Genomic DNA, 19149 nt, shown 5'->3' on the forward strand with positions numbered 1-19149 from the left:
CACAACTTTTCCATCTAGTTTTGTCAACAGCAAACTTAGCAACCACACCTTTGATAGTTTCATCCAAGTTATTTATATAAATGGTAAATAGTAAAATAAATGGTAGACAGTCAAGATCCTAGCAGATCCTGCTGCGCACCATACATTAAATCCAACAGTTACTATTTTCCCATGCTGACTGTAAGCAAACCAGTCTTATATCCTTGCCAATGTGCTACCTCCTACACCATAAGTATAATTTTACAATTACCTTAAATCCTGCACCATATCAATGATATCATGTTTGTCCATTGGTTTCCATCCACAATGAATGGATCATCCTCCAAGAACCCAACAAATTGGTTAAAAAACATTCCCCTTCCACACAATCACGTTGGCCTCGCTTAATGTTCTCGTTTTGCTAAATGCCCCACAGTAATGTCTTTTAATAACAGCTATTAACAGTTTTAGCAGTTTAGTTTACTGTAACGCATACCGAAGTACAGTGAAAAACCTTTTTGTTGCGTGTTATCCAGTCAGCGGAAAGAGTATACATGATTACAATCAAGCCGTCCACAGTGCATGGCTCGATTATAATCATGTACAGCATGCAACTAAATAAAAAGCTTATCAGTGGTAGGTGTTAAGCTAATTGGCCTGAGATTTCCTGGTTTCTGGTTGCACTCTCTTTTGAATAAGTCATTGAGTTAGAGTCATACAACACGTAACGGATCCTTTGACTCAACACGTCCACGCCGACTAGGCTGATCCCATTTGCCTGCATTTGGCCCATATCCCTCAAATTAAATTTGTTACTCTCCAATTCCCACATCAACTATCTCACTAGCCACTTTCCGTTTTCAGCAACTCTGCACAAGGTCCATCAGAACACAAGGACTGATCAGCCCAAGTTCTACTTCCTTGGTGGGTGCAATTTTTCCTGAGTTTGTCCCACCCTTTAAGTCTACAGCTCTCGACTTCCCTGTGGATAATGTGGTGCCTGCAGTCATGTGAAAGGTACCATGTCTTAAAATACCAGTGATTGAACAATCAGCTAAGAAGCAAAGACCGAGGTGGTGCATGAACACTATATTTAGCAGATCAATAATATTTTGTAGTAGTACAGTTACAGAATATCACAATGTTTGTTACAAACAAGCAATACTGGCTTGATGGTTGCACATAATATTGGGCGCTGCAGCCTGTTACGTCGTTACACTAAAAGTTTCTGTACACAAATAATGAAATTAAAACAACAAAATTATGATGTTGTTGTACAAATTCAGCGTGGCACTAATACAGGACTTCCTGCTCAAGTATCAAGGAGGTGTCTGTTTGTGGTCTTGCTTTTAACAGCAGAGGCTGAATTTGGTAATAGTGTATAGCAACTGCTTGTCAACACAATTCAGGAAAATACAAAAATACTGTTTACTTAAATGTGCAATAAAATGAACACAGTTGACTTTTTTTTCATTTCCATGTCCACAAATGTTATCAAAACTTTATTTACTTAATGTGGAATATGGCAACATTATTCCCAATGAGGAATATAAATTGAATTTTAAAAATTGGATGACACAAATGGTACCTAAAAACATCAGTTAGTGATCCGACACTGAACTTGTGCACCACAAACCAACTTCTAGATATATTCCTTTAATACTTCAGTTTAAAAAAAAAAAATGTGCACTTCAACAAATTCACTAAGGCCACCCATGCTATAGATACCTAGGAATATAATGACATACTGTAATGTACAGCAAACTGATCACTGTGCCCTTAAGGTTGTCATTTTGGAAATTGTGATGTAAGCAAAATAAGTTGTCTTTGTGGACTCGCAGTGCAATGGCTGGCACCTGTTAGCATACTCGACATGGAAATGTGGTAACTTTCAAGATGCAAAACAAAAATAGGTAAAAAGGCCTGAATGTTTGAAATCCACTTGCACATCCTGAACTCTTATGCAAAGAAATATTTGAATTATTTTTCAAAAATTACTTTTGATCAGCAGCAAACGATTTGAAATATAATTAAAATATTAAAGGCTGCAGCTGCAAAAAAAATGTTCACTTGCTGAGACAAATCCTCCACGCCCTCAGCATTTGCAAACTTTACGATACAATGACATGTCATGGCAACTGCTTCTGGTCAGATCGTTCCTAGTCTCGGATCCATTACATTAATTTTTTTTTTCCTGTTGCCTTTACCTTGGAGCTTAACACCTAAAAGAAAATAATTACCCTAACGGTATTAAGTGTAGTTACTGGATTGTTTCACAGTATGCTTCTCCCTTTCAGTCCAGGGAATAAAGACTGCACGTGACCATTTATTCCTGTCATGATTCTCAGCATCCCTGTCCATTCGTAGGTTGAGCTAACAGAAATGATCGGACTACTTCCTCTGTGGACTGAGTACTGCCATTAACATCCTCGAGGGCATCGCTAATGGCAAACTGTCGATCTCGCAGTCGGTTCCAGTTGGACAGAATATTATGGTACTCAAATACCTTCTCAAAATTGCCAACAGAGTTGTACAGTTTGATGAGACCTCTGTAATCATATTCCAGTCCGCTGTAACCTTCGCCAAATAACTTCTTTCCTGCAAGAAAACACATAGAACTCTTGTTATTTGCCGAGTAAAACAAGCTCGATTCTTTGAGAAACGAATCAAGACACTTCAATCTGAAATCGAAAATGACAGTGATTTATATTTGAATCAGAGTAAGTGGCCTTCAGGTAATATGAACATCTGATAAGAAACTTAAGAGCAAAGTTTTAGACTGGGCTACATCCAGATCCTGATCAATTTACAACCTGTACTTATGTACACGTCTTATGTAGTAAAATATTCATGATATTTCACAGCTTAATGCTCAACTCAAATAAAAGAAAAATTAAGAAAGGTGACAACAGTAGGTAGAATTAAGAAAAATCTTATTACATTGTTTTCTTTTCATTGAACGTTATACAGAGAGCTATACAGTACTGAACCAGCCCTTCAGCCCACTATGAGATTATGTTTTTTGTGACATAGGAGGCGACAAATTGACTGACGGCCAGTTTTCACAATAATTCACACTTCCATATAGCCTATTCTCTCACAAGCTCATCAACTTCATGATTATCCCACTACCCATCTATATTTGGGATAATGTACAGGACTGACCAGCATTTTTTTGGAATGTGTGAGGAAACCAGAGAACTTGGACAAAAGTCATACAGTGTAAACTCCACAGACTGCAGTAACCACACAGAGGTCAGGACTGAACCATGATCGCTGGAGTTGTGAGGGAGCACCAATGCTCTTCTGTCACCGAGGAAGGTTAGTGCAAGAAATACATTTGGAGAAATTATTAGTTAAGCATTGTTGCACTGTTGCAGAAAGTTTAGTGAGGGCCTAAATAAATTCAATCGAGGCTTGATGTGTAAGCCATTATTGACATTGGATATCCAAATTATTACAACAAATATTGCCTCTCGTCAGATAAGGCGACACTGGGCATAGATGCGGATGACTGACAAAATTAAAATGATGGAAGTGCACACAATGGGCATCGTGAGACAGAACAGCGTGCAACTTTTAACTGGTTCCTTTCAGTGCTGTGGGATGGACAAAAGCCAGATCCAGTGTAACAGATGATGAATCGATATAATTCAGTGCAACGTTTTGGAGGAGGAAAAGGGTTAAAACGGGTAATATTTGACATTGCCTAACTTTTGGCCATGGCCATTTATTTCTTGCATAGCATTTCAAGGCAGAGCAACATAACTATCGGTGTCCTGTACTCTAAATGTTAATTTCCCATTGATAAACACCCTGAAGGGTAGCTAGTTTTAATAACAGTACAGATACAGAAATGAGTGAAAAGACAGAGTATTCAAAATTGAAATGGTTGCAATAGAGGTGCGCTATGGCGTGCAGGCGAACAAACCAACACAAATGTATGGCAACCAAATGAATCCACTTTTAATGCACAAACACCAGATAATATAGCTTACTAATATGAAACATAAAACTTCAGTAGTATTTTATTTGACGGAAAGGCAAGACAATTTATGCAATAGTTTGGATATGTTGAAAATTACACTGGCAGATTTAATTTCGAACAAGACGATGAGTTCCATTTCAGTGAAGGAAGCATAGGGCCACATTACGCTCGGACAATTTACTGCATGGTTGGTGATTAGAGGTCTCTTTAAAACAGTGCCTGTCTCTGGAATGTGGAAGTGTCTGAAAATAAAAGTATTACAGCAGACGTACATTTGCCAATTAAAGAAACTCGAAGGGGCAAGGTGAATTGATGCTGCTATAATGGTGGGAGATCAGAAAGACAAGCTTAATTTTTTTTTAAGCAGTAGTTTAGTAAGACCTCAGGAACACACTAGTGTGAAGAAGAAACATTCTCAATGCGCATCTAAAACATCTAATATAGTTTATATGATAACGTGGAGGTGGGAATGATGCAAGAGGAGAAGTTATAATAGCCAATTTGTTCATCTGATTTTCATTTACTGTTAATATTAATCTGGCACTAAGGATATTAAGCCTCAATACTACAAGAAAGCCCACAGGCAGCATCCACTTAGAATGCCCACTTGCCTGACAAAAAAAAAAAGATATAAGGTGACTAAAGATCACAACTCAAGTATGAACAAAACTACATTAGAATCATCCACTGTCATTCAGGGCTAAATGAGCTGGTGAACAAGGATTACACAAGTTAAAATGCTGACGGCAGTCAACAGGTCAGACAACATCTGTGGAAAGAGAATGAGTTAGTTGATGGTGGAGGTCAAAAACCCTTTGTCAGTTCTAACGGTTAAGGAAAATACAAAAAGTGCTGGAGTAACTCAGCGGGTCAGGCAGCATCCGTGGAAGGAATGGACAGGCGATGTTTCTGGTCAGGACCCTTCTTCTAATGGCCCAATATAGCATTCTTTGGTTTGGTTTCAGATTTTCAGGACTGGCCTTTTTAAAAAAAAAACATTTTCACATAAACCAATTACCTTGTAGAAATTATACAAATAACCCAGCCATCAAATTAGTTACAGTAATATCTATTATTATTGGTAGAATGGCATTAACAAAGAAAATGCAGATGGTAGTTTTGAACTAGCCAACCATTCATTCAAGGCATTGACAATAGTGAAATAGCTTGACAGAGTAACACTGGCATTAAATGCTTTGACTTGCACTTGCAGCACTGGTTGTGCAATTAACAAATCACTAGACAATTCAGACTTTCTAAGTACACTTTTGCTTGCAAATTTCAAATCTGACTGGACGCTGTGCCACACCATTTAGAAATCAGACAATGCAGTTAAACTGGACTTCTCTGTACTTGCCTCTGGCTGCCAATTCTAGATACCCAACCACATCCTCAGCTCATTGCTGATACAAGTATCTCTGCGCTGAAACACAGGTGGTCAGACACCAAAGCATTTGACCTCCTGGTGTGTTTGTAATCCCAGAGTCCAGCATTAACATGGTGAGCTCAGTGGCCAGGTGCGGCCTCTCAATTCTGTGTTGGAATGGCCTCATTTATTTGAATATGATTGCGACCTTCATTAATAACCGGTTCATTTACTTTTCCTTGTTCTTTTAATTTCTAGTACTTTAGGGCACTTCCAATAACTTCTTTAAAAATTACATAAGCCTATTGAACAGTTTTTGACTGCAGTTCAAAGTCCTTAAACAGCAGTAAATTCTGGAAACCACTTGATACTAGTTGTTCCTCATAATCCACTCCATTTATTGTAGATACAGCGTGGAAACAGGCCCTTCGGCTCACCGAGTCAGTGCTGACCAGCGATCCCCGCACATTAACACTATCCTACACATACTAGGGCCAATTTACAATTGTACCAAACAAATTAACCTACAAACATGTATATATTTGGAGTGTGGGTGGAAACGGGAGCACCCAGAGAAATCCACACAGGTCACAGGGAAAATAAACAAACTCAGTACAGATAGCACCCGGGTCTCTGGCACTCTAAGGCAGCAATTATACAGCTGTGCCATAATGTCACCCATTTCATGAGGAGTTTCTTAAATAAAGATCCTTCCATACTTGGATCAGTGTTGTGTGGGCACAGAGCTGGTGCAAAGCTGATCCACTCACTTTTGAAACTGGCAAGAATGCCAAAATATATCCTATCTATGATAAAAGCACACATTCTGTCTTCTTCAACTGTACAACCTTCGGTTTCTAATCATAGGTGAAAGAAGGCCATCAGAAGGATAAAATAGAGGGCCAAAGTTGTTTTTACTGATGATTAAATTAAATTTGTAAGGACAATATTCAAATTAATCAAATTAATATCAGTTTCAATTCCTGCCAAACGTCAAAATCAAACAAACTAATAGATGGTCAGGAGGCAATTTTCATCAAGCAAGTAAGAGTTTCATTGTTCTGTTGTTCGTATATACTACAATTATTAAACACTCTTGATGTTTAACAATGGAAGCAACACTTACCTGGTCACTTGCAATAATTCACTACTTGCAGCGGTAGCGTAGGGGTTTGGTTGTGAACAAATTTAATCATTCTGTCCTATACTCAACATTTAAATTGTATCATGTCTAGCGTTATTCAGAGAAAGCAAGAGAACTTGTCAGGCAATTCGCATAAACTACACGAATAAAAGTATTAACATTAACCCTGGCCACATTGCATTGAACATGCAGATATGAAAAGTTACAGGTTTCATAGAATTAAAAAACCCTCAGCTATTTTAGCATGTGTGTAAGAGTAACAATAATAATAATGTAGTACTTATTACTGCTGCCTCACAGCTCCAAACACAGATTTAATCCTGAGCCTTGGTGTGGTGTATACGGAATTTGCATTTTCTCTGCGTGGAAGCTCAGTTATTTCCAACATCCAAAAGACAATCTTGCGGCTTAATTAGTAACTTCAGTCAGTTCAGGTAAGTAGCAAAAGAACCATATGGGAGTTAAGGGCATCTGAGAGAGAATAAGTTGCATGTCCATAGGGCAAAGCACCCGTTTTGTTTAGAGCTGTCCCAATAGCCAGAATGCCCACTTCCCTTGTTGTACAAAGTAAATGTAGCAAGGTCCTTCAAAAAAGCATTTCAAGTAAAACTAGATGCTAAAAATGTCAGGAATTTGAACAAAGAGTCAGATTTTAATACAAAGGGGGGTTTGGAAGGAATTCAAAAACGACCTCAGAGGTTAACGCAGATTTATCAAATGGAGTCTTTACACAGCTTACTTTTTAAATGTTAAAAGACTCCTAATAGAAAACCACTCAGAAAAGGAGGTATGAAATCACACAGGGAATAAAAAAAGGAAAAGGACCAGGCCAAACATATATGCCAAAGACCTGGTGCCAGATGAGGTATAGGAAGTAAAGTATTAGATGAGTTATAATTTGGAACACTGGAGCCCAGTAGGAATAGCACTGGATTGAATAAATCTAGAGCTAGTAAAGTCTCGGATGAGAATTTTAGCATGGATGTTATACAGTGCAGGCTGAATTAAGGATATTACAAAGGCAGATTACCCGTACAAAATTCCACCAAGAGTCAATCAGCCAAACAACTTCCCTTCGTGATGTAGATATTCAAATATATAAATAGGTTAGATTTATGCCTATTCAAGTCACCTTTCTTCACACTGAGAGAGAAGATTGCAAACAACCTTGTTTCTGGAATAGACATATTCGTGAATGCCGATCTCTCCCTTACTCGTAAAACTAAGTGCAAGATTTTCAAAGATAAAAACAGAAAATGCAATAAACACCTGGCAGGTCAGGCAGCATCTGAGGAGAGAGAAAAATAATTAACTTTTCAGGTATTCATTCTGATTTAGGGTTGTTAATCTGAAATGTTGTCAGTTCTCTCCTGATGCTGTCTGATCTGCTTTGTACTTCCAGTACTCTTTTATTGTTGGAGTCTCTGCAGCTTTTTTTTTTCCTTTTCAGACTACTTTATGGCGACATGCCTTTTGTAATCACTTCTCCTTTACAGTGATAGAGAAGCCGGCAAGTAGTCATGCTTGCATACAGCACCATTTGGGTCTTTGCATGAAACTCAAAAGCAGGGACAGGTCTGAAGTACCGATGGCAAGCAGCACTAGATTTGCAATTATTACCTGTCAAAATCTTGGTCATGACTGGAACCTTCATTTGAAGTTCAAATACAAAAGCATGCAATAAAAATAGGAGAGTTTGGCACTTAATCCTCAAATTGAAATTACACTTGTACGTACCTATTGCTATAGATCTTAGATAAAGCTTTTCAGCATCATCATATTGATTCATATCATAGTTATAGAGAGAAGCAAGATGTCCCACTGACAATGCCACTTCATAATCTTCTTGGCCTAAGAGTTGCTCCTTAATTTCAATTGCTTTAATGTGCATTTCTTCTGCTTCCTACAAAGGCAACAGAAATGTTACTAAGAATTGTTACAATTGAGATGACTTATCTTTCAAGGCAATTATTTTGCAGCATTGCCCCTTCACAGACATGATGTCAACTACTATAAGTTACTGCTTTACATACTTGGGACAAAACCGATTCAAATATTTTCTGAAGAAAAACATTTTTAATAATAGAGAACATTCAATTTAATATTTTTGTCATGTTATTCCAATTATTTAACATTACCATGACATCAGACGTTATTGATATACATCTCTTTTAACAAGGATTCCAATGAATTAGTAAAACATAAAACAGCATGGCACAGGAATAGGTCCTTCGGCCCACAATGTTTGTGACAAACATGATGCCAAGTTGAACGGATCCTACCTGCCTGTACATGATCCATATCCCTCTATTTCCTGCACTCGATGTGCCTATCCAAAGGCCTCTTAAACGCCACTATTGTACCTGACTCCACGCCACCCCTGGCAATGCTCTCCAGGCCCCCCACTACTATTTGCGTAAAAAACTTGTCCTGCATACTTCCATTAAACATTCTCTGTCTCATCTTTCTAGCCCTTGTTGGACTCCTTGGCCCTAGGGTTGGACATTTCCACCCTGGGAAAAAGGTTTATGTCTGTCTACATTATCTATGCCTCTCATAATTTTAAATGCCCCTATCGAGTCTCCTTAATCTCAAGCATCACCCGTGAAAAGCCAATTAGTGTGCAAAACACCAATTAGTGTGCAATGGTAGGAGGTTTCCTGTCCACGAGACCTTTGCGATAGCTGCTATCAGGATCAGCAAGTAGTTCTGGACGTATACAATGCAAGGTTGCAACACTTGGTTGCAGACAACACTTTGCTCGTTCCAGAATATCATTGAGTTTCAAGCATCCTAGAAGCCGTCTTTCCCAACAATTACAGTTTTTCCAGCAGCAATGAATATTTGTATCAATGGCAGTACCTGGGAACAGCCCATCCAACACTGAGTCCCATGTTATACAGCTGTTCAGAACGGGCTTTCACAAATACTTCGGCATCTATCCCCTGATCTAAGTCGCATTCTAGAAGGTGATGGGTAACGGAGTCATTTTCAGAGCAGTCGTTACCAGGTCACCATTCTGACCATAAATGAAAGAAATGACACAAATAGCCTCTCTCACCACTAACCAAGTAGCGTTTTGTGCTTGTTGAAATTTTTGTGATGAGATATTCAGCCAAATGACTGACAGTTTTCTCAGAAAGACACTTGACAGGATCCACCATCTCCTTTTCCAGCTGAGCTCTGATGAACTGTTGTGCAGCACACTGGTGCATGGATATGCATGTTCAAAATTGTTATCATGGATAAAGTGTTCTAAGGACAGATGGTGTTGAAATGCATAACTGAAATGAACATGCTGAGGCAATGTGGGGAGACCCATCCTTCGCAGCAAATGGATAAATAGACAGAACATCAACGCTGGTGAACGCTTGGATACCCAAGGTGCAAGAACAGTGTGAAGTAATCAATCACAAAAAGTAGCATCAAAGTGAAGGCTACATCAAGTATATTTTCTTGACAAAGACGTTTGTTCCCAGGGTTCTGCCATCTCCCTCTGATGCTATATAAGTGTTTCAAAGCTAAAGAACCTCATGTTTGCCCTGAGATATTATATTAAATTAACCTCAGCAGCATACTAACCTAATATCCGGGGCCAATCCTGACCAATATCACTGAACTTTGTTTCCATGCAAGCACCAGCATCATTTGCCGTCTATTGCAAGTTTGCGTTTCTCTTGTCGCAGCTAAAGGACAGAATTTTACGTTCGGCAAGTAGGTGATAAAACAACAAAGATTTTCCGAAATAGGGATACTTCATTTGCAAGGCATGAACATAAGTATTAGATAGAGGGTGGGTAAGACAGGAGACAATAAAATGGGCTCTGAAAATATCAATCCTCGAGTCAGAAAGCTCTGCATTAAGCACTACCTTGAACTTCCGCATTGATTGATAGAGTCTGCCCAGGTTTCCATAGTGCTTCGCTGTCTGCACATTGAATTCTCCAAAGGCTTTCTTTGCTAACTGGAGTGAAGAAAGGTGCAAATCGTGGGCCTCCTGAAGGTATCGCTGCTCAGTTTCCTTGTTATGGCAGTCAATAGCAATCTCCTCCAATATAAGTGCTGCAACATAAACAAGTTGGAATAAACTTTTAGTATTCTGATAGAGCTTATGTTAAAGTCATCTACCTTTCCTATTTTGAAAAATATACAGCACACTCCACTTGAATTTGCCAGCTTAACAAAAAAGCAAGAATTTCATTGATTAGTTTGGGACATAATAAAACACTCTTGCCTCTCGACATTCATTATTTGAAATCAGGATTTTTTTTTAAAACAGCACAACAAATGTCAAGAATATCACAAATTAATGTAGTACAATACTAAAATTGATCAGAAACATAAGCAAAAGCAATAATTATATTTGATATCATTTTCACAAACTATTCACTTGTGAGCTGACTACGACATGAGTGCTGTTGGTAGAGGAGTCATCTCCATCTGGACCCTTTCCTTGACTCATGTAGATGTCTGTATACTGAGACAGCAGCTTGTCGCCACACCAAAACAAAATAATATCTTATTGCCAAATAAATGGCAAACCAAGGAAAAGTTAACGTTCAATGTTCACTTCAATATCTACAACTGAGGAAGGAGGTGACAAGGAAGCCGATACAGAAAGAGGGATGTGGACTCAAAGTTAATGCAAAGAGAACGATAGCAAGTAGCTGCACGATCATCAGTGCTTGACCACGCCTATTAAAGTATTTCAAAGGAAATTGGAGAAAATAGCAGAGATCTAACATTGCCTTCCATAGCTATTTATAATCAGAAAGCACTAAAATGCCAAAATGCATATTGTAATTTAAGGTAAAACCAATGAGTTTATTTTCTGCAATCGGGAAGTTAATAGAATCAAGGACAGACCTACTGAACACCTTCATTGTTTTAATGCATTTCGTTGTCTCTGTACTGTACACTGACAATGACAATTAAAATTGAATCTGAATCTGAAGCTGATCAAGGACAGCCAGAATGCATTTATGAAGGCTATATTATGACTGAGCTTCTGTTTTGACGAGGTGACTGAAGTGGCAGATAGCGAGTGTCAAAGTACATCATTTATGTTGCATTCCAGAAGGCATTTTATAAAGAATCTTATGAAATGCCATTAGCTGCAACCAAAACCTGAAGAGCAGATCTTCAGGAATTGTTCTGTATTAAAATTGGCAGTGTTGCAGATAGCAAAGAACGGTATCTGAGGCTACACCAGAGTGGAAACCTGCTGCAAAGTTGGGCAAAAATGGCAATGGGATTTAACCTCGACAATGTGTGGCGATACATTTTGGGAGGGCAAGCAACGGTAGGACATACACAGTAAATGGTTGGGATGGTGTTGATGAAGAGAGTGCCCTTGGGGTTCAAGTCAATAGATCCTTGAAGCACAGGTGGATAGAAAGTAGTGAAGGACGCTCGCCTTCATCAGCCTTTGTATAGAATACAAGAGCTGGCATGTCCTGTTACAACTTTATATAACTGGTTAGGCGACATCTGGATTACTGTATACAGTTCTGGTTGCCACATTATAGGAAGGATGCAATTGTACTAGAGAGAGTGAAGAGGATATTCCTCGGGATGTTGACTGGATTGGAGCATTTGAGTTACCGGGAGAGAATGGATAGGCCTGGATTTATTTCCCTTGAAGCAGAGAAGGCTGAAGAGCGAGTTAATAGTGGTATAAAAACGAGGAGGATAGAAAGACAAATTCTGTTTCATTACGATGCCATCACATATTAAAGCTATTAAGTTCCAAACACTAAGTTTTGTTCAAAGTTTGCACATTTCCAAAGTATTCAATCTCACCTTCATTAGTACGTTTAATTGATCAGTGGAGACCAGAGATGACAAGATGGATCAAGCAAGTGCACTTGGCTGCTCTTGAGCGCCACCAAATGGCTGCTGCAGAAATAGTCTTGGAAAAAATTCCAGAACAAGATATTCACCCCATCAATGCCCACAGTGCTCAACTTATTTAGGGAGATATAGATAGATTCATAACATAGGGCGGCATGGTGGCGCAGCGGTAGAGTTGCTGCCTTACAGCCCCTGTAGACCCAGGCTCAATTCTGACTATGGGTGCTGTCTGTATGGAGTTCGTACGTTCTCCCCGTGACCGCGTGGGTTTTGTCCGAGATCTTCAGTTTCCTTCCACATTCCAAAGACGTACAAGTTTGTAGGTTAATTGGCTTGGTATAAGTGTAAATTATCCCTAGTGCGTGTGGTATAGGGTTAGTGTGCGGGGATCGCTGGTCAGTGCAGACTTGGTGGGCCAAAGGGCCTGTTTCCGCGCTGTATCTTTAAATTAAACCAAAACTATACAGAGTAAAAGCTTGGCAGTATTATACTTTTGAAAATTTAGCTGAGAATTGTGTTTTCTGGGCTGTTCCTCCATTAACTTAATTGATATTGTCCAAACTGCTGAGTGGTTCCAGAAGGAGGTCTGTTTTGTTTTTTAAACATTTCCCGCATGTGTAATTCTTTTTCGTTTCAGTTCACAATTTTATCCAATGTTTGATAAAATGCATGACTTACACATTCCTTTAAAAAGCTTAGCTCTTTGACTCGAGGTCTAAAGATAGATAGATATTATCGTTGAAGACATTAGTGAGGCAGTGGTGCTGATGGACCCACCACACATCTCTTGTCCTCCATGCAGCTGGCAAGCTCCTCTTGCCTCTACACATGCGTCTTTGTTCAACGTCTTCAGCATCGTCTTGAGTAGCCGTCCCGGGTCATGGGTGGGTTCCCACAGCACAACCTTGTCCTCTGGTCATTGCTGGGTGGCGGTGGCAGTGACCAGCGAGCCTCATCCTTCTCCACCTGATCTTCTCGGTCAGAGGTGGATTCTCCCCATCGAGCTGGGCGTTGGTGATGTGGTCCCTCCAACTGACATTTTGAACTTTTCTGAGCATTCGGGTGTAGGTACCATCGAGAGACTTGGACAGTGCTCGAGTGAAAGTCCATGCCTCGCACCCGTACAATAATATGGTCTCTACAGGTCGAACAATATTGGATGCGGATAATATGCACTGGGGTAAAACATTTGGGTTTAATCCATGCCAGCTCAGTACTTTAGCTGGGCCAAGACAATTTGCTATATATTATTATGCCCTTTTCTTCTTCATTAATATCTCATGCTTCATCCTCATTAAGTGCATGCTTGTGATTTTTACATTCATGGTCAGACTGGTTATGGAAGAAAATTTTACGCATGGCTTGTTTTCAGAATGCCAGCGCCTGGGCATTATCTTAGCGCAGTCTTTTTATTGGTAGTAGACGAGACTACTCAAAGCTTGAATAATCATAAAACTAAAAACAAAATATTGCCTTTATGAATTATACATGTGCTCAAAGGTACAAGTTGAAGGCAAGTCTCAAAAGTACAATGAGTTTTGATCAAACGATCAATTTTAACATACAAACCTTTAACTCTTTTGGAAGAAGCCAACAATAAGTGGTCTTCTGGGAGGATATGAGTGATGATCTCTATGGCACGCTCAGCGTGAAATCTGTTGAGGAAAAGTACACTCAGCATTAAAAATGCAGACTGCTGCTTTTGTCAGGGGAGTGAACCTTCAAACAAAAAGTATCAGATAATTCTAAAGAAAAAGGAAAAAGAAAAAGGAGATGAGAAGGAAGGATGGAGAGCCAAACTAGTATATGGAAGACATGAGCACATCATATATAAACAATAGCAGTCATCTATAGTCAGAACACCTTACAGAATGAGCATTAAATGTGGATTGATGGGTCATGTCAATGTCCGCAAATATATTTTCTAAAATTAAAAATGTTCAAAATGTGTGAAAATATTTTATCTGCATGAATTGAGAGGATGTTCTAACTTAACATGAAGTTCTGAAAAGGATTTCTAAATCACCAGTTTTCTAAAACAAAACACACTAAATGACTTACCGTGCATTGTCAAACTTCCCAGAACTATAATGGTGTACATAAGAGGAATAAGCCAGGTCCTCATGAGCTGTTGCTACATGGATATTCTTGCCTCCAAACACAGACTGTCGGATGTTAAGCGCTGTCTAACAAACAAGAGTTAAAAGTCTACAATTATTAGCCTGTACATGCTGCACGCATCAACTACCTACAAACTTATTTTGAGTACTCTGACTGATATCTAATTGTACAAATTAATCCATGATCAAAACTCCATTTTAGGCCACGTTATGCATGACTACACATAATGAAACTTAAATAGTTTACAATGAGTGCACGGGCACTGTGTCACAGTGACCAGAATAGTCTCAGGTTAATTAGCCAATAAGTCTTTCCTCCTTTGCCAAAGTCTTCTATATTAACTTGCCATTAGCTTTCAATATGGCCATTGGCTAACGTATAAAATTAATGCCCTCTATATTCACACCAAAGACATTAAATATTACAATACAGAATAAGAATGCAAAGGATAGTAGCATTCTTGCACTTGCTCCAAAATTCAACAAGCTCAGAGCCGATCTTTTATTTTAGCACTACTTTCCTTCACGGAACTCCTACCGTTATGATTGTCGTAAGGTCAAAAACCTATGGATCAATGCTTGTTATATACTCTGCAATTGAAATTTTGTAACCTTCCAAAGATTCTCTACTCACTGGGAAGAATTTTTTTTTATCCCTGCCCTGAATGTACACTGTGATCCCTTGTCTAGACACCCTAGCTGGAGAAAATACCATTCTTGCAACTAATTCAATCAAGCCCCAAGAAATTTGTACGTTTTGACTCATTATTCTCGAGTATCGACGCAGCCTGCTTAATATCTCCTCAAATGACAAACTCAACATCCTGCAAAACAAGGTGGTAACATTTTACTCCACTCCCTCCATTGCACATATTTCCTTAGTTATGGAACCAAAAACATCTCCCAAAGGATAATTTTTGGATGAGAAAGAAATATGCTATGGTGGAGGGAATTGCAGTTTTGGATACTGGAAACTAATGGTGTTACCAGCAATTAGACATAGAATAGTGCAGGAATGGGCCATTTAGCCCACAGGGTTTGTGCCAAACATGATGCCAAGTTAAACTGATCAAATCTGCCTGTACATGATCTCTATCCCTCTACTCCCTGCACTTCCATGTACTTATCTAAAAGACTCTTAAATGCCACCATTGGACCTGCCTCCACCTCCACCCCTGGCAATGTGTTCCAGGCCCCAACCACTCTGTAAAAAACTTGCCCTGCAAATCTCCATTAAGCATTCCCCATCTCACTTTTTAGCTATGCCTTCTGCTGTTGGGCATATCCATCCTGGGAAAATAGTTCTGATTGTCTATCCTAACTATCTCATAAGTTTACACACTTCTCTCAAGTCTTCCCTCAAACTCTGGCGTTCCAGGGAAAATAATCCAAATCTATCCAACCTCTCCCTGTAACTGAAACCCTCTAATCCAATCAGCATTCTGGTAAACGTCCTCTGCGCCCTCTCCAAAGCCTTCACCCTTTCCTGTAATGGTGAGACCAGAACTGCGTGCAATACCCCCCAAAAATGGGACATCGGAGGAGACATGTGACTTGATTATTAGTGTTGGTGGAAATAAGGGGAAAGGAAAAGTGGAGGGAACACAACGTTCAGAACATTATTTATAATTGAGACTGAACAGTAACAATTTGGGGATTAATGTTTTAGAGTCGACGTAGACACACAAGGAGAATCTGGTATACGGTTGTGAATGGTATTGAAGTTGAGAATGAGGTGAATTATTGAGAAGCTGAAAGGTTAGTGAGCAAAGCACGTGCTTGAGTATAGAGGTGACAACTCAAGCACAAATTGCAGAACTGATAATCTGAAGTATAGGCGGAGACAGACCAAGATAGTGGTCAAATTAGGCTTTTTATAATATCTACTTGATTGAATATAGTTAGCAAAAACTGTCTGGTTTAGTTTGAGAGAGAGAGTACAGGGAAGACTGCATGGTATTTGTGTCAGGTTCATATATGTTTACTCTGATCTTCCAAAACTTTAGCCTGAGAAAATACTAGGTCATCTAATGTAGCATGTCCGACAAAGTCCAAGAATAGACTTCCTTCCTCTATTCAAATAAGCACATGCAAAGAGGATAGGTACAAATCTCAATGATCCAACGTACCTGATAAATAGCCACTGATTGACAAATATTATCTACGTTCAGCAAGTAAAATCCATAATCTAAGAGGGTATCAGAATATTTGGGATGCTTGGGTCCAAAATGCTCCCTGAAAATAAATGGCTTTAGTTAATATTAAGTCACGTATTATCACAATTCAGACATTTTTATATTGCCCCTTACATTTGACCTCCCAAAGTGGAACACCTCACACTTGCCCGGATTAAACTGCATCAGCCATTTCTCTGCCCGTATCTGTAGCAGATCTATATTCTGCTGGATATCTTGACAGCCCTCTTCATAACCCACCACTACAGCAATCTTGGTGTCATCTATAAACTTACTAATCAACCTGTCTGCAGAACTCCACTGGTCACAGACCTCCAGCCTGTATGTTGGCCTTCCACCTCAACCCTCTGTCTTCTATCAGTAAGGCAGTTCTGAATCCACACGGCCAAATCACTGTTAATCCCGTGCATCCTAATCTTCTGGTCCACACTATCATGGGGGGGGGACCTTATCTAAGATCCATGTAGACGACGTCCACTGCCCTACCCTCATCAATCAACTTCATCACCTCCTTAAACAATTGGATCAAGTTAGAAAGACATGACCTGCCATGTACATGGCCATGCTGACTGTTACTAATTAACCCATTCTCTTCCAAATGGGAGTAAATCCTATTGCAAAGTATCCTCTCCAATAGCTGACCTACCATTAATGTGAGGCTCACTGGCCTATATTTCCCTGGATCTCTCGTGTTGCCTTCTTAAATAAAGGAACAACATTAGCTCCTCTCCAGTCCCCTAGGACCTCGCCTGTGGCTAGAGAAGATGCAAAGATATTCGTCACGGCTCCCACAATCTTCTTTCTTGCCTCCCTCAATGACCTGGGTTAAATCTCATCGGGTTCTGTGGATTTATCCACCTAAAGAATCTTCAACACCTCCTTCTTCTTAATCTCAAACTGCCCTTGCATATTAGTATTTTCCACACTGATCTCACTGTCCTCCATGTCCTTTTTTTTTTTTTAAACCAAAAATAATTTAATCAATTATTAAAAATAATATTTACAGTACAATATAAAACGAAACAAAACACACCACCATAATACACGTCAAACAAACATATGAAATAAACTCCTATACAACTATATTACAATCCCCATCGAGGATGACTTCCACCCCAAGCGGTCTCGGAAATCTCCCAGGGCGCCCGTGGACAGCGTGTCGACCCTCTCATGTGCCACCAGGGCGCGGATGTAACCCGGATGTAAAGGGGCAGGCAGCCGGCTCGGGCAGAGCCCTCTTCCGCCTGGCGTCGTGACTCGCAGATGGCCAGGCCTACTACACATGACCTTCTCCTTGGTGATAACAGATGCAAAGCACTAGCACATCCCCAGACTCCACACACAAATTCCAAGCATGAATCAACACAGCTTGATACTTTTACACGAGAACTTACCGTGCTAAATACACTGCATGCTTTATTAACTGCTCTGCCTTCTTGAATTCTCGCTTCACCACACATGCCTGTAAAGCAAAATTAATTCAATTCCAAGCAACTTGATGACCCGAATATAATTTGGAGATTGTAATGATGATCAATTATAAAGTTAGCATTATTGGGAACTTATTAAAGATATCAGTATTGAGTACAGTTAAACAAAGCTGCACAAGAACAGACCCTTCATGATACCAATAATGCCAAATTAAACTAACCTCATCTACCTGCACAATCCATATCTTTACAATCGTTGCATCTTCATGTGCCTATCTAGATGGCTCTCAAACATCACTAGGATATTAGCTTCCACGCCCCGTATCCCTGACAGTACCAACCACTGTCAAAAAAAACATCCTGCACATCTCATTTAAACTTTCCCACTTTAAACTTTCCAGTGTACAGTACAGAGACAACACTCACCTTAAAATGCACTCTCTTTAGTGTTTAACATTTATACCCTGGGAAATTGCACTATTTATGCATCTCATAATTTTTAAACCTCTATCAGGTCTCCCCTCACCCAACTGCAGAGAAAACAATTCAAGTTTGTTCATCTTCTCCTTATAGTCAATGTACTCCAATCCAGGAAGCAACTCATCTGCATCCTCTCGAAAGCCTTCGTAATAGTGTGGCGACCATGACTGCACACAATATTCTAAATGTTGCCTAACAAATGTCATATACAGCTTCAATGTGACTTCCTGACCCTTACACTTAATGCCTCAACGCATGTGGGTTAAGGCTATGCAAATTTATACTATTAGATTTTGAATTTCGGTACAATTAGTTGGAGCAAGGTTTTACGATGGTTGTACACTACCGATTAATTGAAAGAGGTAACGACTCAGCACCCTTTGATTCATTATAATCTTCATTATTTCAACATTAACCAAAATAAAAAATAACTCACTTTTGAAGCTTGTCTCAAAACATCAACTGCTACTTTCACTGGCAAGCCAACAGTGATTTCCTTCATTGCTTCTACACACCATTTATAAGCCTATTAACAAAGATAAAAGCATTTTAATTGCATGCCTTTTAAACACCAGAGACTCAACAAGTTTAATT

At 39.4% G+C, this 19149-nt stretch overlaps 1 protein-coding gene across 1 annotated transcript in view; it reads right to left on the reverse strand.

The window, feature by feature from the left end:
* Nucleotides 1-1053: 1053 nt before the first annotated feature.
* Nucleotides 1054-19149, reverse strand: part of appbp2 (amyloid beta precursor protein (cytoplasmic tail) binding protein 2) — a 54112-nt gene continuing 36016 nt past the window's right edge. Inside the window, exons 6-13 of the mRNA XM_055658090.1 lie at nucleotides 18992-19081; nucleotides 18040-18107; nucleotides 16580-16685; nucleotides 14392-14516; nucleotides 13900-13985; nucleotides 10349-10539; nucleotides 8215-8380; nucleotides 1054-2577 (exon numbers count right to left, since the gene is read on the reverse strand). Of these exons, the coding sequence (XP_055514065.1) occupies nucleotides 2324-2577; nucleotides 8215-8380; nucleotides 10349-10539; nucleotides 13900-13985; nucleotides 14392-14516; nucleotides 16580-16685; nucleotides 18040-18107; nucleotides 18992-19081 (1086 nt within the window). The 3' untranslated portion in view covers nucleotides 1054-2323. The remainder of the gene's footprint in view (nucleotides 2578-8214; nucleotides 8381-10348; nucleotides 10540-13899; nucleotides 13986-14391; nucleotides 14517-16579; nucleotides 16686-18039; nucleotides 18108-18991; nucleotides 19082-19149) is intronic.

Source organism: Leucoraja erinacea, chromosome 28, assembly GCF_028641065.1.
Source record: "Leucoraja erinacea ecotype New England chromosome 28, Leri_hhj_1, whole genome shotgun sequence".
NCBI lineage: Eukaryota > Metazoa > Chordata > Chondrichthyes > Rajiformes > Rajidae > Leucoraja > Leucoraja erinaceus.